The 26,627-nt window shown below is 46.2% G+C and overlaps 2 protein-coding genes across 6 annotated transcripts in view; both read right to left on the bottom strand.

The window, feature by feature from the left end:
* Positions 1-12,356, bottom strand: part of LOC144721253 (plexin-B1-like) — a 126,831-nt gene extending 114,475 nt beyond the window's left edge. For both annotated transcript variants that reach the window (XM_078598734.1, XM_078598735.1), the window contains exon 1: positions 12,171-12,356. In XM_078598734.1, the coding sequence (XP_078454860.1) occupies positions 12,171-12,178 (8 nt within the window). In that variant the 5' untranslated portion in view covers positions 12,179-12,356. The remainder of the gene's footprint in view (positions 1-12,170) is intronic.
* A 4,763-nt stretch (positions 12,357-17,119) lies between these two features.
* Positions 17,120-26,627, bottom strand: part of LOC144721252 (mitogen-activated protein kinase 12-like) — a 34,086-nt gene continuing 24,578 nt past the window's right edge. For all 4 annotated transcript variants that reach the window (XM_078598731.1, XM_078598729.1, XM_078598730.1 and 1 more), the window contains 3 exons: positions 24,917-24,995; positions 21,251-21,424; positions 17,120-19,378 (listed from right to left, as the gene is read on the bottom strand). In XM_078598731.1, the coding sequence (XP_078454857.1) occupies positions 19,317-19,378; positions 21,251-21,424; positions 24,917-24,995 (315 nt within the window). In that variant the 3' untranslated portion in view covers positions 17,120-19,316. The remainder of the gene's footprint in view (positions 19,379-21,250; positions 21,425-24,916; positions 24,996-26,627) is intronic.

The following is a 26,627-nucleotide window of genomic DNA, read 5'->3' as shown; positions in this document are numbered from 1 at the left end:
GGCTTCACAAAGGCACGAACAGGCTGGCGGTCGGGCATGACACTTCACCGAGCCGGTCACCACACGGTCACGATATGAATTCGGAGCGATACCTCGGCAAAGTGCCCGCTGGAATTAAACAAGCGGGTGACGAGATCGACAGAAATGTGCGGGCACAGCAAATCACCAGCGAATGCAGGTGCACTTTGCACAGGTGAGCTCATGGATGAGACGGAGCCACAACCCCTTTCCCCCCGCAGCCCATCCCATGTGTTCAGAACTCGCGGAATCCACAGCGCCTCCACTCCCTGCCCCCAAGGGCGGACGTTCAAACGTAAATAAAAACAGCTGTCACCTAGCTGCCGTAAAGATACCCACGCGTCCCCCACGTGCCCCAGCGGTTCACAAAAGCTGCGCCGTCGTCCCAAAGCACGAGAGAAATTAAGGATTTTGTCCCGTGCTCACGATATGTGCAAAGCGCAGGGCTACCGCAGTCGTGGGCACGGCTTGCAGAGTAATAAGTTGTAGGCGGGGTCAAAGTCAGATAGACCCAAGGGCACTGTATTCTTAGGTTTTTTCGGTGAAGTCACGTAGGTAAAAAAATTCTAATTAATAAAAGTAAAATAAAAAATAAAATAAAAATCACGACGTTTCGGAGGCAACACAAGCTTCCGTTTTCAGGTGGAACCGTCACAGCACGATTGCTGTATCAAGTCCTGATTTTTTATTTTGTTTATTTAACTTTTATTAATTTAAATTTTTTACCTACGTGACTTTACCGAAAAAACCTAAGAATATGAATCCTTGCAGTCACGAAAGCTTCAAATCTAGAACCAAGGGCACTGGTTGAGTGAACGTACTAGCGAGTGAATGGGCGTGGCTATGTCTAGTTGGGCGTGGCTATGTCTAGTTGGGCGAGGCTGGATGGCGCGAGGGGGCTGACCGCTCGTCGCGTGTCCAGGTTGTAGAGCCTCCCGGAAATTCGCTACCTTTGGCGGGTGCGAACAGACCCTCCTGAAGACGTGGTGCGATGGCACAATGCATACATAACCACAAAAGGGATAACCGCATGTAGCCCTCAGCGAGCACCTATTAAGGACGACAGTGCACAAGGAGCAGCACAGGTATTATGGCCAGCACCGCATGCCGCCGTCTTTGTCTACCCGGTGCTGATGTTTGCACACAGAACATTATTATTACAATACTTGCTTAAGGTTTAATAGTCAATGTTGGAGAAGACCTGGAAAGTTTCAGATGCAACGTCATCACCGATAGCTGTGGCCAGGAATTCCACTCAGGTCACAGGGTTTCGCAACAGAATGTGCTAACCACTGCACCATCAAACACCACCCCCAACACACACATCCCTGCTCTTACATAAAAACAAACGTGTATATTTCAACCATCCTCTGTACAAAGTGTGTTTGAAATGTAATTGGAGTATGACCACTATGGTTATGCAAATGAACAAAGTGTGTATATGTATACATATGGATTAACAAGCACATTTTCACATCACACACTGAATACATACAGTGTGTATATACACACACACAAACCAAAACAGAGATCCCACGCAAACCCTAAATGCACAGACTAACAGCCTCTGTTCGACTGTTAGTCTGTGTATAGGTGAGAGCATATATGGAACCACACTGGGTCACCTTTGGCTCCCAAGTGGCTATGTTTACACACCGCACCAGGTAATAATTTAAGGCCGAGTCGAAAGAGAGGAAACCCAGGACCGGTTCCGATATTCATCGTTGCTGTTGGCCATGAGTGAGACCCAAACTCGGGTCGCTGTGTTTGTAGCGCAATTGATTCCTCACTGCTCCACCACACGGAGACATACAAAGAGACAGGTTGCTCAGTTCAGATATTCTAAATAGGCTGTTGGGCTGAGTGACATCAGCGAATGCCTCTTCCTCTTGAGGGTGGTGGGGCCAGTATCAGTCATGCCAGCTGCCTTCATCTCCCCAATATTGATGTGGACCGTATTGCATGGTGCCGTGTATAATCGCCTGATCAAAACATATTTCCTGCTCAAATGAGCATCGAGAATGTTTACATCCCTAAACCAGTGGTGGATATTCCACATTCCCATGGCAGGGGTTAGTACTGTATGTATATTTAGAGGATAACTTTTGTTGCCTTCTCTATAAAATGGTACCTATTTTAATGACCCTGTAGGGATAATAGTCACCCCCCCCCCCCAAACCAGGATTTGAACTCGTGACCTTCCGATCGGGAGCAGCTCGCGCGACCGCTGAGCCACTAAGGCTGGACATCTCAGAGGAATGCAGATTATAGACATCAACACCCAATAAACGTTATAACTTAACGGATTACAATATAGTCCTGTGGCATACCAATTACAATTGGGATATATACAGCAACTAAATCAGCAGTTCCCAACCGCGGATTTTCTTTTTTCACAAAACATCTGCACAACTATTTAGAAGAGTTAATAAAATGCCAGTAAAATGATTTGTGCCTTTTTAATGATAATTTCACAGCACTTATAGAGGTAGCTTTAATTTAGAAAATTATGTTATTCGTGTTTGGTGGCGTGCAACGTTTTTTTGGAGGGTTGACAGTGACGCGAGTGGTTCCAGACGGTTGAAAGGCGCTGGCCTACATGTAGCCGTGTCTCAAGACACGGAACAGTAAAAGCGGGCAGACTTATTTTAGAGAAAAGCAGTTAGTTGCAGTCAGTTAGGCCGTCGTGGTGGTGAGATGTTAACTCCCTCGCCTGGTATGCAGGAGGTCATGGGTTCGATCTAGACCGGGAATGCCTGTTTATTTGTAGTTTGCATGTTCTCTCCGTGGCCTTGTGGATTTTTCTCCAGGTCCAACACTATTTCCCCCTCCACATTTGGAATCAACATGCGTTTAGAGTATTTGGCTGCTATACATTTCCACGCAATAAGCCACCTCGTTGAGCTATCCTTCGTGACCAGGTCGCTTCTGAAAAAGTCCCAATAGCTCAGTGGGCTTTGCCTGGTAAAATAAAATTAATGAAAAGTCATAGGCAGAGAAACAAAGGAAGGTCCTGGGCCTTGACTTGAAACAGGGGGTAAGCAGCCGACAGCACAGATGGCTGGTGGGAGTTCCAGACAATGAGGGCATTGCAGGAAAATAAGCAACTACAAACTGAGCGAAGGGTGACCGAGGGCCACCCTGGCCAGCCTCGGGCTTGCTGGAGGACGGATCAACAAATAGATTTTGACAAAAGCAAAGGTGGTCACAACTGGAGCCTCCCATTCTGATTTGTGAAAAACAGACTCCTTTAAAATACAGACGGCGGGGAGACAACCACGCAGTGTAGGTGTCTTGTGTCGACCACAACGGAACAAAACGAACGGCACGCAGCCTGACCAGCGCAGGACGCGCCGATTGCGACGCTTCAGAACAACAAATAAAACACTCGCGATGTGCGTGCGTTTATGCAGTATCGGCCAACAACGAACTGCCGTTCATTTAATGTCACGCACATTTTTACGTGATCGCACCGTAAAGTAAATACGTAAACTCGCGAGACCCGCTCTTGGGAGAGTGTTCAGTAATGAGCGCTTATGGCCGAATACCGATAGCGCAAGACACCTCCTCCGCACGGCATGAAAAAACCCACGCACGCTCTGAAAATCGTTTCCTGGCTTGCATTAAATAGAACTCCGCATGCCGTCTTAAAATTTACGTATTACACATTCACTCAACCAATTCAGACTCGCTCGGACTCTTATTATTACAGCTGGTGATTAGGCCCACGGAGATCAGCAGCTCCGCTACAAGTACGACCACTGCCCAAAACCGTCAGCAGCGGTGGCAGCTGCAGGACGTGGCAATGCCGTAGAGTTACAGAGTTAAATAGAGACTCCTAAGCGCAGACTTTATTTCAGCTGGTAAGCCCAATTGAGCTCATCGGCTCTGTTACAAGGAGGACCTCAACCCAAGACTCCTGGCAGTGGCAGCAGGGTGGGAGCGTGCAAACTAACAAGAGGTAAAAACAAAACGTATTGACAGTAAACAGACGTCGGAACTTACTGCAAACAGGATAAATAATAAACAGATCAAAAAGAGGGTAAAAAATTATCAGATTTCAGACATATGTAGATAAAGAATATAGAGAGCCTGAGACGTAACATAGCTTTAATAACTGTCACAATTAAGCAAACCTTACCACGTAAACTTGAGTCTCGGCCAAAGTTAAAACGGAGGCTGTCATGTGGAAATAAGTCACTGGGATAGGCTAGTAACCTTTTCTGTATTCAAGCAATAAATTACATCTTCATAGAATTGTTAACAGCACATAAGTCAACATTGATGTTTGGATGGATATTTTGGCTCCAGCCACAGGAATGTGAAATTTAATCAATGGCTTGAGAGCATCAATGCTTGGGACTTGCTATTATGAGCGAATTAATATGTTGGCGAAAGCCATTCATACGGTAATTTTTACAAGTAAAAATACGTTCTGTATTTCCATGTACGGTTTCATTGAAAAAATAATAATTTGCATTATTAATTTTGGATCAACAAACCAACTGTGCTGGCTAAGGTGTCAGAGCAGTCGTACACAGCAACGTGTTATTTACCTACCAACAAGGAAAGACAAAAAGGACACAGATCCCCCCCCCCACCCCCCGGGCGACAGAGGCTGTTGGGACAAGGGATGTTAGCGAGCACCTGCGCGAGTCTGCACGGCACATCGTGGAGGGTGCTGTCACTAGCACCACTCCCCCTGCCACCGTCGTCTCCCCAGTGGGGATATTCAAGCACCGCACCAAGTCAACTATACCAACTATTTTTATTTTACCAGGTAAGGCTCGCCGAGCTAGATAGCTGTTTTTCAGAAGCGACCTGGCCACAAATGATAGCTCAACGAAGTGGCTTGTCAAGTGGAAATGTATAACAGCCAAACACAATAAACGCACGTTTCTAAATGTGGAGGGAAAAACCGGAAAAATCAGAGGACCCAGAGAAAAATCCACACGACCATGGGGAGAGACACACAAACTCCAAATATACAGGCGTCAAGGGTTGGGATCGAACCCACGCTTTCCTGTATAGCAGGCGAGGTAGTTAACATCTCACCACTGTGGCACCTTCTTCATTGGAAGCATCTCTGGGAAACCTTGGACCGCTTCAGACATTCGCCACCGATGTTGGCCACGAGCAGAAATCAAATCTCAGGTGTCTGCAGGGTTCACCAGTGTCATAACCACTCCACTCGATCCATACAACAAAAGACAAAGATCCCCCGTGTAGCCTTAACAGACTTTTGGCGCAAGTTATGTTAGCGAGCACCTATGAAGGCCAACATGGCACACGAGGGGATGGGTGGCCAGCACAACGCCTGACCGCCTTCGTCTCCCAAGTGGCGATGTTTACACACCACAACAGGTACTCATTTGAGGCCGAGTCGACCTAGAGGAGCCGCTGGACCAGTTCATATATTTGTCACCGATGTTGGCAGTGAGCAGGAATAGAGTTCTGTTCATCGGGTTCAAAGCGTAGCGTGCTAACCACTAGACTACCGCTCCCCACGCACACACAAACTCGCATATAAATTAATTCACAGATGCTGTAATAGACTAAACACTTGTGCTTAAGGGCTTATTGCTTGGGCAGGAAGCTGTTCATAACGTGCCGACATTGTAAACAGTGTGTCCTGTTGGCACAAATTGTTTTTGTGACATTTAGTGGGCTCGTGAATGGAGCACGCACAATGAGCACAGATCTGCCCCAAGGTACAAGTAGGAGCGTATGCGATTCAGCATTTAATCATTCAATTACCGTTCACTTTAGTTCACAGCATCGCGCTCAACGACGTAAATCATCAGGCCCAGCGGGTACTAGAAGAAAAACCCAAAATTAAAATGAAAGCGGGGAAAACATTTTTGTTGAAAAACAGACGGAATCTTACTCATTCTTATCTTGCCGAGGACATGCAAATTACTGTGCCAAGTGTCGTTGTTACCGCGTGTGTATATATACTGTCAAAACAGAGGTATTTTTAAAATGTTTCTACAAAGCGGATAATATATAGTCATAAATATATTTTGGCATTTTAACTCCAAAACGATATCAACCAGAAGTTCAAACAGACCCGTCTTGTCAGCATAGACATAACAATTGTATTCATTCGTTATACACATGTCTATGGGACACTTTTTGTTTGACCCGGGCTGTAAGTGCTCCGATACTTTAATTGTCTTTGTACCGTTCGCCCTTCGGCGTTCTCTGGTCTAACACTGATGAGACAAAGCCATAGAGACAAGGCCGTCTCTGGTGTAGGCCAATCGGTTTAAAAGAAAATGCCGTATCGAATTATATCAGAGCAATGTTTGTTTGCATGTTTTGCCACAAGTGTGCATGGCTCATGCAGCCTTGATGCCTTGCAAAAGGTTTATCCATTTGGTGTTCGAACATCTATATCACCCGTTTTACTGCCAGGAAGGGTATAAACCCTATTCTTATCGTTATTCAGTCTATAGCAAAACGGTTAACGAAACCTATGGATTTAAGATGCAATGAATGGCTTCATCAACTCGCAGTGACACGGTCCAAAAACCTCCGACGACCCAGCAGTTGATGAACAAAAGGGCTGCATGTGTGTAGACTTCAACTGTCCGGAGCTGAGGTGTGGAATATATTTCCATGAGAAATTAAGCCCTGCAATATGCATATACTTAAGGACGAACTCGTCAAGGGCAGAAAGGGCTGCCCGATTAATCACACACACACACAAAGGCAACCCACGCCACCCACCACTTTAAACCACCACACCACTTAACCACATCCGCGATAGCCACAACACCAGCATAGCGCCCAGTCACCCCACTGTGCCATGTCCTGACGGTTTATTTATCAAATTCCATTCGCATGCTGCAGCGTCTCCGTGATCACCATAATTAGAAGTGACTCGCACGTATAAAAATGAGCTCTTTTGTCATGCCCATATTGCGTAGGCAAATTATTCACAATTGTTCACCAAGGGGACCGACTGATGTTTTTATTTTTGAAACAGCAAGTTTTGTTAATTCAGAACAATATTTTTTGAAAAAAACTTTGAAGAGTAGGCAGCGTTGACCACCCTAGTGGAACCGTTCATAGCACTTGTGCTCTACTTGGCAACTCTGATGTTCTATGAAGAAAGTAAATGCTGTAAAAGACCTACATGCATAGTCCTGTACGGTATATACAATAAAAAAAGTGTTAATAACATTTATAAGTGACTATACCATTACAGATAACACAAATAATAACACCAATTGTTTTTTTTCGCCCTTTACACCATGGCATCTCAAGAGTGCTCCACATCACATCTCAAACATGTTAAAGGGCCCCCCGAGGTGGCAGCTGTCCCTGTGGGCACAAGGTCACTCAGCAGCAGGCCTGAAAACGGGCATTTCCATGTTCGTAGGGGGGCGATGATTGCTGCTGTGTATAAACCCAATCGAGTTATTTGCAGATCATAAAAAAGGCTTTACCCTTTCTGGCATAAACACAGGTGGTGTTAAGATGCCAAAAACCTATTGCAAGGCACCAAATCCGCATTAACCACGACACATGCTTGGCGGTAAAACATGCACACAAAATATGATTTGATAATGCATGCATTGTCCTTGAAACTGAATGGCCTTTTATAGCGTTGTCTCATCAGTGCTCGAAACCAAAGGCCAACCAAAAGGTGAGCATCTTGATACAGTATTGGGGAAAAAAAGGGTCCCATTAGAAATTTGCCGATCGTTTTCTGAATTTGGGAAATTTGGACCCCCGACGCTTGCACACAAAGGCCCACTCGTTTCGAATGACGCCAGGGAATGTTTAACCTCCACGGTGAAGCAGACGGCGCGCAATTTAGGTTCATTACACCCGCAGCATTAAACAGATAGGTGCAATATCATCAGGCATGTTCAAACCACTGCCGGATGAAGACATTTCCCCACGCCGTCACCAATCCTCCCGGACCCTGCGATGCCAAAACCCATCTCACTCGCCCCTCTTTCATACGAACAAATCTCGTCGCTCCATTTGCAATGGGCATCCTCCCCTCTCAGGAGCGTCCCCCTCCTTGGACCACCATTCCATCACCAGTCTCGTCTATCCGCCATCGTTCCTTCTGGTGCAGGTTGGTCGGGGAAACCTGCAGCTCCGTAGCCGCACGGCGGCTCTTCACGGAGCGCTTCCGAGACGTAATGCACGTCTGTGTATACATTCACATGCTTTGCAAGCTCGAGAAATGTTGAGTTCTGTACCGAATTCGAAAAAGGGCTCTTCTTGTTATTTTGGTTGCAGACCCCCCCGTTCTAGCAGATGCGTCATCCTCCAAGCCCACTTTACTTTCTTGAACAGTTAACGCGACGTCTCCGACTTGCATTTTTTCTACGATCCGTGCGTTTCTCTTCCCCGTCAATCTAATTCCAAGCAAGCACCTCCCTTGGGTGCTTAATTCGCACCTCGCAGTTTTGCTCCATTTTCGTTTTAATCGAACGCGAATCGAAAAAGTGATGCGACACAGACGCCCGTACAAGATCGCTCAAATTACCCACGCCACAGCAGCCCCCCCACCCCGCATTGTTGCACACACACACACACGCCGCATTTGGATGATACGAAACCTTATTGAACGGAACAGAGTGGTCTTCAAAGTCCAGCTCGTTGCTCATTGCTCAAATAAATAGGTGCGGAAAGCCAGCATTATCTCAGCAATGCATCACTCGGTGATAAATACGTGGCACAACAACGTCAACAGTGACAGGGGGTGGCAGAAGCAGGTCAGCCAAAGACCACTTTGCAAACAGCTTAAGCCATTCAGTCATCACGCAGCCATAAATACGAGCGTCTGCAAAAAAAAACACACAAAAGGTGTCATTTTCTCACTCTCCGTCATTGTCGTCTGACACCAAAGCTTGGGCGAAAATGAGCGGATGCCAAAAGTGTTTCGCGTGCGTTGCCTAAATTTAGGACGGCAGTAACCCAAGGCTGTGTGGTTAGCAGAGGTCACCCCGGTTTGATTCGATCTCCCGGCACGGCAGCTAAAACAATTGAGCAAGCTTCTTAAATGCTCAACCACCACCCCCACTCCCATCGCCCCTATGTCCACCGAGAATAATAAATGGGTACACCACTGCAAAGTTTATCGGCAGCTCGTAATGTGGTGGGGTAAAGTGTGGGTACTCCCATCTATCCTAAGACGTCTAACCAGCGTGGAAGAGTAAGGCAGAAGCCATCCTCTGTAGGAGGGCTCTCGAGAGCTCCGCCTGTAGTGGAAGCCCTTCCTGTAGCAGGAGCTTGAGGCAAGCAACTTGCAGGGCTGCACCGTTACCCATAACGAATGATCGTCAACGCTGACCTTGCTGTTGGTGGATTGCGTTCCCAGCTTCTCACACTTCCCACTTTCGGAAGCACCTGAATTTTATTTTAGAAGACGTCTTTCACACACTCGCGGCAGGTACTGCTGTGTGTAGGTGTATTGTCTGTGGGGAGCGGTAGTGTAGCGGTTCGCGCGCTGCGCTACCAACCTGGCCACCCGAGTTTGATTCCCGCTCACGGCCAAGACCGGTGACGATTATCCGAATCGGTCCTGGACCTCCCCTAGGTCGACTCAGCCTCAAATGAGTACCTGGTGAGGTGCACAAGAACATTGCCACTAGGGAGACAAAGGCGGCCGGGCGTGGTGCTTGCCACCCACCCTCTCGTGTGCCATTCCGGCCTTCATAGGTGCTCGCTAACAGCACTTGCCCCAACAGTCTGTTAAATCCATACGGGGGATCTTTGTCTTTATTTAGTGCTCGCTAACAGCACTTGCCACAACAGTCTGTTAAGGCTATACGGGGGATCTTTGTCTTTGTCTGCCACCTACTAATGGGAAAGCCTTTCAGGAAATTGCATACATCTAGTATAGCCAAAGTATGTGTTTTTTTTTACTGCCGCAACATATGTACGGTGCAGAATTACACACACACGGTTCCGTGCGTGTTGTTGTCCACAGTCCATCAATCCAGCGGAAAACATTAATTTTTGAACAGGGGCAGCTGGCCAACAAAACACGCCGCGTCTTCGCAAATCATTGACAATTAAATGTCCAGCTTTTTTTTTCTCTAGAAAAAAATCAGACACATGCACACACACTCGATCACGGGTGTATCGATGACGCTTCGAATGGCTTATTTGTGCCGGACGGGCGCCACGCGTGTAAAGCCAAAAAAAAAATTGTCTCGACTAATACCGATGTCTTGCAAGATTACCTCGTCCTCACAACGCACGTGTCACAAGCCCTTCGTCAATCCACTGCTGGATGTAGATTCCCCCACGCAGTGTTGGGTCGCGGGAGGGGGGGGGGTTGACCATATTTCGATTTAAAGCTTTCGTGACTGCAGGGATTCATCTTCTTGGTTCTTTCGGTAAAGTCACGTAGAATGGAAATAATAAAATAATAAAAATAAAACATAATAAAATAATTCTCACGACGCTTCGGCCACAACGCAAGCAGCCGTCCTCTTGCGTTGTGCCCGAAACGTCGTGAGAATTATTTAATGTTTTATTTTTATTATTTTATTATTTCCATTCTACGTGACTTTACCGAAAGAACCAAGAAGATGTTTGACCATACTTCACCACGCTGCTCAGTGCTGGTTTGGGAGGGGGGGGGCAACGGACAACATTCGCCACTGCCGGTAGCCGTGACCGCGAATCAAACTCAGGTGTGGCCGGGTTCAGTGCGCTAACAGCAGAGCCACCCCGCGTCTCCAATATCATGTGTAACGACTCTTGCATGTGGTTGTTACACGGACATACTGGTCCCCGTCTTGGGAATGTGGAATTTCCCACCACCGTTTTATTGTCTGTAAACGTGAAATTTGCTTCGTCTCAATGACTTTCCGACATAGGTAATTGTTTTAACAGCCGAAAATAACGTGCGTGTGTGTACACAGTTACCCAGGTAGGTCTGTACGTCTCAATAACGTCAGAGGAGAATCATTAACGTTCGTTAAAGTGGCTTTCCCCGCTTGCTACCAACACAGAATTTCTTTAGGGTCCTGCTCATGTGAATGAAAATTAACAATTGATACAACACTATGATGTTCATTAAGAACAAACAAGTCAGTATGAAGGGCATCACGGTATTTCTTGTACAGGTACAACCGGAACAAATACGGTCTATACATAACACAGTCCACACACAACATAGTATTGTAGTCCACACGTGATAAACATTATCTCTATTAAACAATGGGGATCACACGAATTCCTTGTACACTGAATGCACTCTAAGCAAAAGAAGAAAACATCAAGGGTATATCCATACAGCGATGTGAAACTACGATATCGTGTGCTCGTATACCGTATTGCACGTGCCATTGTTCCCCGTTGTCTAACACAATGGAAGAAGCATCGAGGAGTTCTATCCGAAGAGATGGAGCAACGAAACCAGCTAAAGTCGTTGTGCAGGTGCTCGGGTGGATAATGATTAACATCGTGGGATTGCGAGAGACGGCTACTTGGTGGAAAGGGATGGAAATAATGCCCCCTTGATCAAGCAGTGGATGAAGCATGGGCTGATGAAAATGACGACGAGCGTGACGGATGTTTAACTTCTTTCGCACCGTACGTACGGCCAACCCAAAACTACACAAACAAAAAAAAACACAAAAGAAACCTATACCCGCTGTAAATATCCATCGACCGCATCGAACTCCGCCAATTCGCGTTAAGTGTTGCCGAATGCTGCCGTCGAAAACATTGCGGGCGTCCGCTAAAAGTTCACGTGGAACGATGAACATCACCAGCAGGAGAATGCGCTGCTACGATTGTCCTCCGCTGCCTCGGTTGTTGTGCACCGAGCCTGGCCATCTGGCAGTCTCCAAGTGCAACAATAGGCACTGTTCGAGCGGCATCATCGGGAGCACACACACACAGAGAGGTGCCCCGCGCACACTCACTCACTCACGCCGCTCCTTAAAGCCGACACAATTGTTTTAGAACCGAGGGATGGGGGGGGGGTAACATCATCGCATCATCCTCAACGTCCCGGCCGGATGGAATGCATCGCAGTGTCGAGAATGTTTGAACCACTTTGCGTGCCGAATAGCCAAGCCCGAAAAACACATCCATGGGTCACAGACACACGCGCAAGTCCACGGGACGGAAGGCACACGCACGCATACGATCCACGGGTCCAATACCTCTCCATGCGAGCGCAGTTTAAGTGGAGCTGTCGAATTCCCTCTTCATGTGTACATCTCAGAGAAAGTGAGCAGAAGATCTCCCAACTGATGATGTATCTGCCCGCCTCCGCGGTGGTTGATGGTGGTGGTGGTGGTGATATTGTTGGTGGAGGTGGTGGTGTCGGTGGTGATGCGATTTTTTGCTCTGCTTGCTCCCGCCTGCTCTGCCCCTCTCTGTCTCTCCACTGAACCTCCTCCTCCTCCCCTCCCTATTCATCCCTTTCATACGGATGATCATTTTACCCACAATGCATCAGATCACCACGGGCAGACCTTGCCTGCCCCCACGTGGTAACGCGTGATTTGGTGGTGATGATGCTGCTGCTTGCTGCTGCTTGCTGAGCCTGCGTGGGCAGCGATGCACGGACAAGACTCAACACACTCGTCAACAACACTCCCTTAAAATAACAAAATATGTAATGGGCGACGTTTCGGTCAATGGCCCTTCTTCACAGCACATAAAGGTGCTATTTTTACCCCTATCTGGTAGCAGGTTGGTGGACAGTGCTGAACAAAAAAAGGAGATGTTTGGTGTAAGTCTTCTTCGCAACGTGCGTTTTCTTTTGTGCATGTACCGTTTAACCCACACATAGCTGGATGAAGGCCTCCCATATTCGACCATACTTCACCACGCTGGGTTGGGGGAACGCAGACGGGGGAACACAGACCTGTGAGAATAACAGCACTACAATATAGTTTACTGCACTGCCCTCTGCTGCCCACGACGGAATATCGTAACCTGTGTGGGTATGGTGGGTCACCCAATCCAAGCACCTATCGAGGCTCAAACCTGGTTGGCTTCCCAGATTAGTTGAGGTCATGCAAATTCTTGTTGATGTGGTCAAAAACAGATTTCTTTTTGCAATGTCACATTTGTGTAAACCATTATAAAATATAAGTAATGTATCAGCCCAGTACGTTTACTCATTAAATCCTCCTTGAATACACAGGCCATTTTGTTAATTCCTGTTTTAGAATGCCTGGAAATACATTTGTATAGTTTTTTTTTCGTGGAACGTCTCGCAGGTCAGAAAACGAATTTGCTGTACTGCCATCTGAAGCAACTCCGTTGGCTTGCAGGACTGTATCGCAACTCATTACCTCCATCTGTCAGCGATCCAGCAATCTCAACTAAAATACGTAGGACTTCAAGCATGCATTGTCAACCCCATCCAATCAATTTCACAAGTCTCAACTTGTAAATTAGAACGTGATTTCGAAAGCTTCTGACCTGGTTTAGAAATTTACATTTTAATCTTTCATAGGACACAACCCAAGCAGCGATGGAATGAAAACGCCACACCAACGTGTGCTGTATTCATGCCAGCAGTTTAGTGTAACCATGTAGGTAGCATTCAAGGCTGTGCTCCTAACGTGGGGAGCCGCGACCTAACGGTGGACAGATAATGGTATATGAAAATAAATAAATACATTACGTACAGAAATTGCATACTTATATTTCAGTTCTACCATGTGGCAATGCACTCAGCCACACCACTCATTTTATTTAATAATAATACCATTTATCCAAGAATGGAGTTTCTGTAGGTTAGCACGTTGAAATTGCAATGCAGAGCTTGCTGGTTCGATTTGATCTACCGGAGGTCCGGTAGCTGCTGTTTAAACAATGGGCAAGCATCCTAAATATCCACATTTTTGTCCATCCAGAAGAATAAATTGATACGCGACAGAGAGTCAATCAGCGGTAGAGTGAAGGAAGTTAGTCTACTCCCACCTCTTCAAACGTCTGGCCAGCGTGTAAGAGTAGGCAAAATAGCCTCTAGGTAGGCTTCTCTAGAGGCCCTTCCACCCGCAGTGGCGTGAGCAAGGAATTGCAGGGCTGCACCTTTTCCTTCTATTTTCTATCGAGTCAAATACCACCAAGTCTCAATATATTGTTTTCAGAGGAGCCGTACAGCACAATGAGAAACATTTTGGGAAGTGTTTTGCAAGTGGAAAAAACTAAGTACCCAGAGCAAACCCTCACTTAGCAGGGGTTAACACTTAAACATCTGTGCTGATGCAACCAAGAACCCATTTTCTGTACTACCATCAGGAGTTTATAATTAGTAATGTACTTATTTATCCTACAAGTGGAAGAAAACTGAAGCAAAACCCATGCGCATGAGGGAGAAACACAAATCCTCTGTAAAGATGGAATCAGATGGCGATTAGTCCACTTGTTGTACTTCTTTCTCCTGGTGAGCCAGCGGATGGCACCGCCTCGACACCCACGGGAAGGGAGTTTCACAACATGATAATTGTTTTTTTACCCTTCTATCTCATACTCTGATGGTGCATTGTCTTTGAGTTGTGCGCCTTTTGGCGTCATCTGGTCCAACCCATGTGAGACTAGGCTCTAAGGAAAGCTGTCTCGGGTGTGGACCAATCAACTTCAAGGACAGTGCACATTATCAGAGTTATGTTCTTTTGTTTGTATTATGACTGCAGGTATTGCGGTCTATGCAAACATGACTCCTTGTAAAAAAGGTGTCAGTTTTGTTGCCAGATAGAAGGGTAAAAAACCAATTATCATATTTTTACTGGCAAATGAGGTTCCCATAGTGTAGATGCTTGCCCCGAGCTCTCATACTCTGATGGTGCATTGTCTTTGAGTTGTGCGCCTTTTGGCGTCATCTGGTCCAACCCATGTGAGACAAGGCTCTAAGGAAAGCTGTCTCGGGTGTGGACCAATCAACTTCAAGGACAGTGCATATATTATCAGAGTTATGTTTTTTGTTTGCATTATGGCTGCAGGTGTTGTGGTCTATGCAAACATGACTCCTTGTAAAAAAGGTGTCAGTTTTCTTGCCAGATAGAAGGGTAAAAAACCAACTATCATATTTTTTACTGGCAAATGAGGTTCCAATGGTGTAAATAGTTTCACAACATGTTGTGCGGCAAGCCACCAACCCTTGCTGCCTTCACAGTGGTGTGCCAAAATTAGTCCTGGAACAGTCTTCCAGACTGTTTCAGGCTGATTATGAAGCACTGCCACCATGTCATGAGCGCTGCCCCGTGCTCTCACATATATAACGCTGGACTTGCAATCCAGAGGCTGCCGGTCCAATTCGAACTGCGCGGCAGTTAAAACAATGCGAGAGTTTCAAATCCCACCCAAAAAATCTAAATGGGTACACCACAGCGCAATGCGGTTGGGCAAAGTGTGGGTAATCACAGTCGACGAAATACCCTCTAGAGGACTTTCTAGTGGAGGCCCTTCCACCAGCAGTGACGAGATGGTGGAGATATTATTTCCCTGACTTGGTATGCAGGAAGTCGTCAGTTCGTTCTTGACCCTGACGCCTGTACATTTGGAGTCCATGTGTTGGCTCTCCCCATAGTGCCGTGTTATGTTTTGTCCGGGCACCCCAGTTTTGCCCTCCTTATTTAGAAACATGCGTTTAGAGTATTTGGCGATTAGAAAATCCCACATATGATATAAGCCACTTCGATGAGCTTTTGTGTGTGGCCAGGTCACCTCTGAAAAAAAAAGCGAATCGCTCAATGGGATTTACCTGGGACAGCAAATTATGAATTTATTTAGTTCAGCAGTGGAGTAAGCAAGTCATTTCAGGGCCGTATCGTTTCACGTCATGATCATCTTACAGCTCAGTGGGTTTTGGAGCTTCGCAGATCAGTGTGATCCACCAAGCCTTGCCTTCACAGTTTTGAATTCTTGTTTATGGGCCAGGGCATACATTGTTATTGCCTATGGCAGCAAAACTGTAGTACCGATGTGCTAATGTATTTATATCGCAAAAGAGGGATTTACTGTATTTCATGACCCATTCATTGCAAACGGTGATCACGCACTTCACTGTTATTGGCCACAAAAGGAAATTGGATCCATCAAATCCATGCCACCGCAAGTGGCACCGCAAGTGAAATATCTGGCGCGTTGCGGGTGTGCGACACAACTCACGGCTCACCCCGTGTGCGATTCAGAGAAGCAAAGCTTCAAACCAGTAGCACACTTTCCTTTGTCCTTCGAATTCCCCCGTCAGTTTCTCTATTTTCGTTTAACTTTCCCACCCCCCACACACACAGTGTTGTGTAAATAGCACTCAACCCGGTCTTTTGTTACTTTTAAAATAAGCAGTGGCTCCCAAGAGGTTGGGAGACTATTATGCCCGAATACTGTTTATGGGCTCTGTCGTTTCTCTCTCTTTCTCGTTAAGTAATCCCCTTGCACTGGATGGCCATTCCAAATCATCTTGATAAATCTGGCACGAGCACGGCAGCGTGGAGAGAGAGAGCCCCCTCAAGGGCACCACCAGACCCACCTAGCAAAGAAATATGCCCGTCTCACGTAGTCGTGTCTGCTATCGATGTTATGGGCATAACTCAGCCGCAAATAGCACACGCGAGACTCCGTAAAAACACAGCGGCCCTTGTATCGCAATGGCTCAATGACCTTGGAGTGGTAGCCAGTAAGTTATGGTTTTATTAATGCACGGCATGTGACACCTTTAATATATGAATGCATTTTTATAGCCAGAACTCTGCTTGGAAATATTTCCTCCGTGAACTTTTGCTCATTCTCATTCCTGCCTATGTCAGCACAGGTAGCTTCTCATCCGATAAATATGGCACCCAGAAAGGACAAAACGATATTTTGTGAAGGGGGAAAAAATGCATTCATCATCGTCAACCTTGATCGATCCACTGCTGGATGAAGGCCCCCGCAAGCTGCCACCATCTCTCACGATACACCTTGTACCTGCACACAAGCTGGTTTTCGTCGCTACATCAACACTCCGTGTTTTGGGTACAATAATATCAAGACTTTTTCAGTTGCTCAGACAAAATAACAAAGTGGCTTTAACTTCAATGCAACGTACACGATTCGATACATCCGCTCAACACCCGTAACAAAACAAAAAAAATTCATAGAGAACATTTAATTAAAGAGTTTCACGTTTTATTTATTTTTAACAAAATGGCTTCGCGTATCATTAAAAAGTAATGAAACGTCAGTGTACACGACATGGAGACGTACAAATGGGAAACGGCGCTTGCGAGATAACGGCAATGCAATCTCTTGTGTTCGGCATTGGCCTCATCAATATTAGATGCATCACCCTCCGAGCTCACGCGTTAAATTGTCACCGTGCGAGCCACGGTGTGTATGCTGGGGGCACGCGGGTGATGGAGGGCGAAGATGGCAAGGCGAGATTCGAACTGGTTTGATGTAGAACAAAACAGAGGTCCTGTTACGTTTTAAAAAAGATGATGATTCATTGGAGACCGCTTCGGAATTTTCTTTAACGCGGGTTACGATTAAATTCCAACAAGGTCTTTCGTGAGTTTTAAGCGTTGATGACCCTGTTCGATGTGATGGTGTTTACACCCTTTCCACCACCCTACTCGAGTAACAAACAATGACCGACGCTCATAGAGATATTAAACCTGTACAGGAGAAACAGTGCACAGCTCCTCTTTGTAAATAATCACTACTTCGTTTGTTCACTGAAAATACCCCTGTGAAATTAAGACAATATACCGAGAGCTAAGGTGTTCTGCAGAACACCACAGGAATGCTGGGCCAGGTCACGATGCAATCGCCTACTTTATTATTTATACGGGGTTATGCCGTACGTATAAAACCCCTCACCCTGCAGATTAGCAAAACGGCAGACTATGTGCTTTTTTGTTCAATTGGAACGTTCAATGGGAGTGTTGGAGACATCTGCAGAGGCAATAATTGACCGGAATGCAATGACAAACAACTGAATTGCTCAATCTTGACTTGAAGCTTGCAGGAATTAATATTCTTCGGGTCTTTTGGTAAAGTCACGTAGATAGGTTCAAAAATAAAATATAAAAAAACTACGACGTTTCGATCGCAACACAAGCAACCGTCCACCTGATTACGGTCACTTGTGTTGCGATCAAAACGTCGTAGCTTTTTGTTCATTTTTTTTATTGTTTTTGAACCCATCTACGTGACTTTACCGAAAGACCCAAAGAATATAAAAAAAACTAAATTGCCGCCGGCTTCACGAGACAAAGCCTAATTTCCGATTCACAGTCAACAGAGAGAGAGGGTATGCAAGGCATGGATTTCCAATGATACTGTGTCGTGTAAATGTATATAACGAGAGGGCAGGCCACCCTACAGGCAGGGTGGATAGCTCACCTCTCAGCGGAAGGACAGCCACCTCTGAGGTACAAGAAACGGGGACATATCATGGAAAGATGTATATCTCACAATCACGAGTGTGGAGGACTACATGTAAATGCATAGTCTCGAACGATCCATCTCTATGCAACTGATTTTTAAGAAACGGGACTTTTATTTTACCCGGGAAGACGTACAGATTTCCCAGGGCAGTAGATACCTCGAAGAGAGGACGATCCTGGAAAAACTAGCAAAGGTGGCAACCCTTACTCACCGCTCACCTGACACACTCACCACTAACCAGTCACTCACCAATTGCACTCATCAGAAACTCACCAGTCGACTATGACAAGTAAAGTGTCATATAGTACCGTATCGATGACACGACTATTGCAATAGCACGCTTTGTCCAGTAGAAAGCACACCACTCATTTCAATTAGCATGCATTTTTTTCACCCGGGTCAAAGGTCACGGCTCAAACATAGGTGACGTTCAGTACACATAGGTTCCTGGTTTCTTCCAGTCAGAATGTATCCTTACCGACTCATGTAAGAAGATAATTACACGAGAAAATGCTGCGACAGACAGACATGCTAACAGACTGACAAATTAAGTTGCATATAAGTGTGTGTGTAGATATATGTATGATGCATATTTGCCTGCAACTGTTGACATGGTATTCTGTGTTGTACACCACACATTTGAACTGTAATTGAATTGGAGAGAATGTGTTATGTCAGCGATGCAGTTCATTAAAAACCTGGCATGCCGATGAGGCAAAGGAAATCCGTTTTTGCGAGAGCTCAAAGCTGTTACATTATTCGCCGCACCTGAAGTATACTCGTTTAATCAACAAAATGTTTGTGTGTGCGAAACTGACAATCACGAAGCGTCTGCTGTGTCGATGAACCCCGGGTGTTCGCTGGTGGCCGCGAGTGGACGTCGGAGGGTGAACGCTCGTGCCGGGCCAAGCCAGGCTCTATGTTGCCAGCTGGTGCGGGTTTTTTGGATCAAAGGTCGTTATCTCGACATGGATCAGACCTGCACACACGCACACACACACACAATGAACCCCCATATAGTCTTTCACAGATTGTTGGGGCAAGTGCTGTCAGCGAGCACCTATGAAGGCTGGCACGGCACACAAAGGGGGTGGGTGGCCAGCACTATACCCGGCCACCTTTGAATCCCCATTGGTGATGATTACACACCACACCAGGTGCTCATTCGAGGCCGAGTCGACCTAGAGGAGGCCCAGAACTGGCTGAGATATTCGTCACTGTTATTGGTTGTGAGTGGGAATCGAACTCGAGTCGCTGGGCTCGTAGTGCAGTGTGCTAACCACTGCACTCCCGCTCCCCTCTGTTCTGTTTTGTTGGTTTTCATAATGGAGGCTTGGGGGCGTTCGTTTTGTGCCGTTCAAGGTGAAATTCTTTGATCGGCGCCAAACGAATGAAAGGAAGAGCACCTATTATCACACCAAATGTAAAATATTGCAATTTAGTAATAAAAAATAATTCCCTTTATCTACCCACGGAAGTGTCAGCGAGTCTCACGACTTTGGGATATTTGGTCAGAAGCTCCGTGAACGAGCGCTCGCTCGGGTTCACGTGGGAGGAAGCCACAATACTCGAAGAAACCCCACGCATACGAGGGGGCGTTACGCTCAAAACAATGCACGGATAGATTTCGATTTAAAGCTTTCGTGACTGCAGGGATTCGTCTTCTTGGTTCTTTCGGTAAAGTCACGTAGAAGGGAAATAATAAAATAATAAAATAATACAAATAAAACATTAAATAATTCTCACGACGTTTCGGCCACAACGCAAGCAGCCGTCCTCAGGTGAAGAACAGGTCTGTCGGAAAGACAGCGTCTCAAAGAATAGGTTCATTCAGACGCTGTCTTTCCGACAGACAGACCTGTTCTTCACCTGAGGACAGCGTCTGAATGAACCTATTCATTCAGACGCTGTCTTTCCGACAGACCTGTTCTTCACCTGAGGACGGCTGCTTGCGTTGTGGCCGAAACGTCGTGAGAATTATTTTATTATGTTTTATTTTTATTATTTTATTATTTCCCTTCTACGTGACTTTACCGAAAGAACCAAAAAAATGCACAGATAGATTTAAAAGTCTCTTCTTGTACTGCCATACCTTGGCCACCTCGTGGCCCTCATTCGAGGGCTAACCAGGCGCAGAACTACCAAGCTTGTGAAATCTGTTGAGGTCGGGTACATTCAGGGTGATTTGGTCTTTTAACAGCGTAAAAAAATCACATTTTTGTTATCAGAATGGATCCCACGGCCCAGCAGAAGCGCGTTTGCCGCTTGTTGCAGAGGTTCACGGTTCGAATCCAGCGGCCGCCCTGGTTAATACTGCGGGTGTAAATATTGTAGTAGCGATCATAATAATTACACAAGCTATGCGCTTCACAGTGGACGTTAAAGATCCCCTGACATAATTCACAAGAGTGGGCCGTTGGGTGCCAGTGTCAGGGTTCGAATATGTCAAACTAGAAAATGACCCGCAAACGACTCAATGTAGAATCCTACATTAGCAATCATCGCTCCCTACTGGCAGACTAATACCCCGAGTGACTCTTGTAAATGAGACTCATCCTGGTCTCCTGCATTCTCGCCTGGCTAAACAACAGGAGCTTGAACTACCGCCTGCACGTGGCTGTGCCCACACACGGAGCTCAACCGTTCTAAGCCCAAGCGTTGCGCCGCGACGCAAGGTCAGGAGAAGCGGTGGTTTTTTGGGGGGAGCAGAGACGAACTCGGAGGGGGGGGGGGGGGGTCAAGGAGGAGCCGGAGCTGGAGCAGAGAGGAGCAGGCAGCGGAGGAGACGCAGACGGGAGGAGCGGACAGAGAGAGAGCGAACCCTTCGCTCTCTCTCTCTCTCAGCCGTTACTTTTCCATTCGCTCGTCTCCAGCTCGACGCCCTCGAACGTCTGGTCGTACGGCTCGGCCTCGGTCTCTTCGAGCGGCTCGCGCGTCTCCGAGAAGAAGGGGTGCTGCAGCGCCTCCGAGGCCGTGGGCCGCTGCTCGGGGTCCAGCGCCAGCATCTTTTCCAGAAGGTCGATGGCTGCACGGGAGACGGGAAGGTGGAGAGGCAACTGGTGGTGTCAATTGCACCGTTAATTTGTTATTATTATCCTTACTCTGGTTTAACACGTAGGCTTTCACGCGCAATATCATCCATAAGAGGTTGTTTGGGTCAGATCGCTTAAATATATAAATGTGCCATTAAACCCACCACCACCCGACACAGCCAATTAGTAAGGTTTGTCACGTAAACAAAACACGCCAATTCGTTACTAGTACAGCACACCTGTGTGTTGGAGAGCAAAGCCACAAGATTTACAATCTGAGTAAATGTTGTGGCTGTCGCCTGATGATGCTAGTTGCAATTACGAGTGAAATGTCTTACTCAGATTGTAAAAGTTTTTAAATATGATGTACGAATCGGACAGCCAGGTCAAAGTTAAAACGAACTAGACAATTTAAATGTTGGCCTATAACTGGTAGCAATGTACACAGTGACGCTACAGGCTGAAAAATAACAACTTACACCACAGGATGTATCAGAGTGCTGTAGTAGTGCATTCCAAATATTATGAAGCTGTGTGTGTATATATATTTGTGGATGGCTTCTGATAATCAGAGGCCCTGAGCTGCAGCCCATAAAGGCCCTGCGTTAATCTGGCCCTAATTGTGGCAACCCTAGAAGGAAGAACGCAAGGAAAAATGTGTTCATACATTCATCCATCTGTATGAAGTTCATTGGTATTGAGTCTAGCGAAGCACAGCAGGAAGCGGACCATTACAGCGGTAACCTAGTCCTGTAATTTGAATCCGATCGAAAAATCAGTTGACAAAACAGTGACCCCCTCAGAAACGAAAGCAATCCGACCACATGCCCTGCCAAGCAAGCCCAGGTGGTTACTACCCATAAATGAAACTTAAGATTTAACCAAAAAAATACGTCGATTTTTTCAGCACGTGCTTAAACAACAGCTACACAAGGTAATCAGAAAGACAACATTATGCAACACAGAAACATGCTTGCAGCTACAAGCCTCCTCGCCCGAGCAGGCAGCCCTGAAATGCAGAACACTCTAACAAGACATCTGGCCAGTTGGGGAAGAGTAGACCAAGTACCCTCAAGGGGAGCTCTCAAAAGCTCCCTCGAGTAAAGGCCCTTCCACCAACAGTGACGTGAGAAAGCATCTACGGGTGTTCCCGCACATGTAACAATGTGTTGTGAAAGAGCCTGTAACAAGCAGAGGTGGGACAAAGTCATTGTTATGCAAGTCACAAGTAAGTCTCAAGTCTTTGCTCTCGAGTCCCGAGTCAAGTCGAGTCAAAGATGAGGCAAGTCCAAGTCGAGTCAGAAGTCATCAAAATCATGACTCGAGTCTGACTCGAGTCCAAGTCGCATGACTCGAGTCCACACCTCTGAGGTGGGACAAAGTCATTGTTGTGCAAGTCACAAGTAAGTCTCAAGTCTTTGCTCTCGAGTCCCGAGTCAAGTCGAGTCAAAGATGAGGCAAGTCCAAGTCGAGTCAGAAGTCATCAAAATCATGACTCGAGTCTGACTCGAGTCCAAGTCGCATGACTCGAGTCCACACCTCTGAGGTGGGACAAAGTCATTGTTGTGCAAGTCACAAGTAAGTCTCAAGTCTTTGCTCTCGAGTCCCGAGTCAAGTCGAGTCAAAGATGAGGCAAGTCCAAGTCGAGTCTGAAGTCATCAAAATCATGACTCGAGTCTGACTCGAGTCCAAGTCGCATGACTCGAGTCCACACCTCTGAGGTGGGACAAAGTCATTGTTGTGCAAGTCACAAGTAAGTCTCAAGTCTTTGCTCTCGAGTCCCGAGTCAAGTCGAGTCAAAGATGAGGCAAGTCCAAGTCGAGTCTGAAGTCATCAAAATCATGACTCGAGTCTGACTCGAGTCCAAGTCGCATGACTCGAGTCCACACCTCTGAGGTGGGACAAAGTCATTGTTGTGCAAGTCACAAGTAAGTCTCAAGTCTTTGCTCTCGAGTCCCGAGTCAAGTCGAGTCAAAGATGAGGCAAGTCCAAGTCGAGTCAGAAGTCATCAAAATCATGACTCGAGTCTGACTCGAGTCCAAGTCGCATGACTCGAGTCCACACCTCTGAGGTGGGACAAAGTCATTGTTATGCAAGTCACAAGTAAGTCTCAAGTCTTTGCTCTCGAGTCCCGAGTCAAGTCGAGTCAAAGATGAGGCAAGTCCAAGTCGAGTCAGAAGTCATCAAAATCATGACTCGAGTCTGACTCGAGTCCAAGTCGCATGACTCGAGTCCACACCTCTGAGGTGGGACAAAGTCATTGTTGTGCAAGTCACAAGTAAGTCTCAAGTCTTTGCTCTCGAGTCCCGAGTCAAGTCGAGTCAAAGATGAGGCAAGTCCAAGTCGAGTCTGAAGTCATCAAAATCATGACTCGAGTCTGACTCGAGTCCAAGTCGCATGACTCGAGTCCACACCTCTGAGGTGGGACAAAGTCATTGTTGTGCAAGTCACAAGTAAGTCTCAAGTCTTTGCTCTCGAGTCCCGAGTCAAGTCGAGTCAAAGATGAGGCAAGTCCAAGTCGAGTCTGAAGTCATCAAAATCATGACTCGAGTCTGACTCGAGTCCAAGTCGCATGACTCGAGTCCACACCTCTGAGGTGGGACAAAGTCATTGTTGTGCAAGTCACAAGTAAGTCTCAAGTCTTTGCTCTCGAGTCCCGAGTCAAGTCGAGTCAAAGATGAGGCAAGTCCAAGTCGAGTCTGAAGTCATCAAAATCATGACTCGAGTCTGACTCGAGTCCAAGTCGCATGACTCGAGTCCACACCTCTGAGGTGGGACAAAGTCATTGTTGTGCAAGTCACAAGTAAGTCTCAAGTCTTTGCTCTTGAGTCCCGAGTCAAGTCGAGTCAAAGATGAGGCAAGTCCAAGTCGAGTCTGAAGTCATCAAAATCATGACTCGAGTCTGACTCGAGTCCAAGTCGCATGACTCGAGTCCACACCTCTGAGGTGGGACAAAGTCATTGTTGTGCAAGTCACAAGTAAGTCTCAAGTCTTTGCTCTCGAGTCCCGAGTCAAGTCGAGTCAAAGATGAGGCAAGTCCAAGTCGAGTCTGAAGTCATCAAAATCATGACTCGAGTCTGACTCGAGTCCAAGTCGCATGACTCGAGTCCACACCTCTGAGGTGGGACAAAGTCATTGTTGTGCAAGTCACAAGTAAGTCTCAAGTCTTTGCTCTCGAGTCCCGAGTCAAGTCGAGTCAAAGATGAGGCAAGTCCAAGTCGAGTCTGAAGTCATCAAAATCATGACTCGAGTCTGACTCGAGTCCAAGTCGCATGACTCGAGTCCACACCTCTGCTAACAAGTATATCAAAGACATCATATTTGCTGCTGCATCCTAGGGTTAACAATGTTTAAAAAAAAATAATTTTGGTCACATCCTGAAATATTGCACGCAGCTCCTGGGAATTACACCACAACAACGCAACTCAGCTCAACTCGCCAACCGCGTGGCTGTTGTACAAGTTGTCAAGTAAACAGCGACCGACCTATTGGGTTGGCGTTTGGGAGCAGGGTGGAAATCCGTCTCTTCTCCATCTTGGGCAGCGTCTTTATGTACTTGGCTGCCTGCAACAACAACAACAACAAACCCAACAAGAAAGTGACAACAGCATTAAGCACTCGGGGTTACAATGACGAAGAGGCATTCGTGTAAAACAGACAAACACTTCCACCGTCACGTCACGAGCCACTTCTACCACAAACACGAGTGACAGTTCCATCAAATCCGTGCAGCACCAATCGCCCACTTCGAATCGGCGTTTAGAGCCAACTGCTCGCTCTCGACGCACAGAGATGTTAGCACACTTCGGCATTTGTGTACAAATAAAACTCGACACTTCAATGGTTTTACATACAAATCTAACACGTGAATTCTAGATTTGAAGCTTTCGTGACTGCAATGATTCATACTCTTAGGTTATTTCGGTAAAGTCACGTAGGTAAAAATAAATAATAATAAATAAATAGATAATACAGTAAATTAAACTGTGACGGTCCCACCTGATGACGGAGACTTGTGTTGCCTCCGAAGCGTCGTGATTTATTATTTTATTTCTAGAATTTTTTTCTATTATTTTTATTATAAATTTTTTATTACTTCTTTATTTTTATGTACTTTTACCTACGTGACTTTACCGAAAAAACCTGAATACAAACACGTGAAATCAATGGCTTTGTGCTACGAATAATGTGGCATTGCCCAAATCTTCGCCGACTCTACATCTTTTCTCTTTTAAGGCCACCGTGTTATTGACAAATGCGTTGAGATTTTCTTCTTCTTAATTCTCCCTGTGCACCACTGCCAACGCAGCAGCAGTGTCACCAACAAATAATTTGTTCTGCATTTGTAGAAATGTTTTCAAGGTACCAAGATGTAAGTTTCATTTGGGATGCCCATGCCTGCCTATAAATCACGCAAAACATTAGCATACTCGTGCTGACGGCTATAGCATTGAAAATTGATGCGAGTGTGTGTATAATTGTCATTTCCTGTTTTCAACCCTGAGTGATGCACCCTCTAGGGTATTTATTAGAGCTGGGACAGAGTCAATTAGGTCCTTGAATTGACTCATCATTGTTTTCAACTACTTTTTTTTGGTTAATTACTCGAGCCCATTTAAAAACGAACGTTACCCCAACATCCTGCCTCACAAAGGCAGAAAACCCCCTACAAGTCATGCTCAGTGCGATGACGCAGCTAACAATGGTGATGACATCACAAAACTCCGCCCATCACCTCCCTTCCAGCGGCACATATGTAAACAGAAGTGAGACTTTGTTTCTCCAATTATATCTGTGTTGTACGTATGTATGTTCGCAAAGTACGTAGTCAATCGTGCGAATCAGAAGTGCGGGGGAAGGACGACAAACTAAACACAAAAAGCAGTTTGAAATAAATTAATTTTCTATTCAGATTTAAAAGTGCAGTGGCTTCCTAATATCGGAAGCAAGAGCATTTTAGACGTCCACAGAAGCGCAACTGAAAGTGTGCGATGCAGTGACCATCTTTGTAATCCAACTGTGTCGAGAAATCGAACCGATAACCTGTGCACTAATCGACAATGAATGATTGATTAGCCCAGCTCCAGTACCGCATTAATAATTATTGGACCTGGAGGCTTTGCTCAAGACACCCGCAGCACCGTAGAACGTGATCTGGAGCCAGTGGCAAGTGCGAGGACCCCGGGTAATGAAGTG

Source organism: Lampetra planeri, chromosome 11 (genome assembly GCF_965212315.1).
Source record: "Lampetra planeri chromosome 11, kcLamPlan1.2.h2, whole genome shotgun sequence".
Taxonomy (NCBI): domain Eukaryota; kingdom Metazoa; phylum Chordata; class Hyperoartia; order Petromyzontiformes; family Petromyzontidae; genus Lampetra; species Lampetra planeri.
Note: the sequence above shows the minus strand (reverse complement) of the source record. Positions and strands in the feature narration are given on the sequence as shown.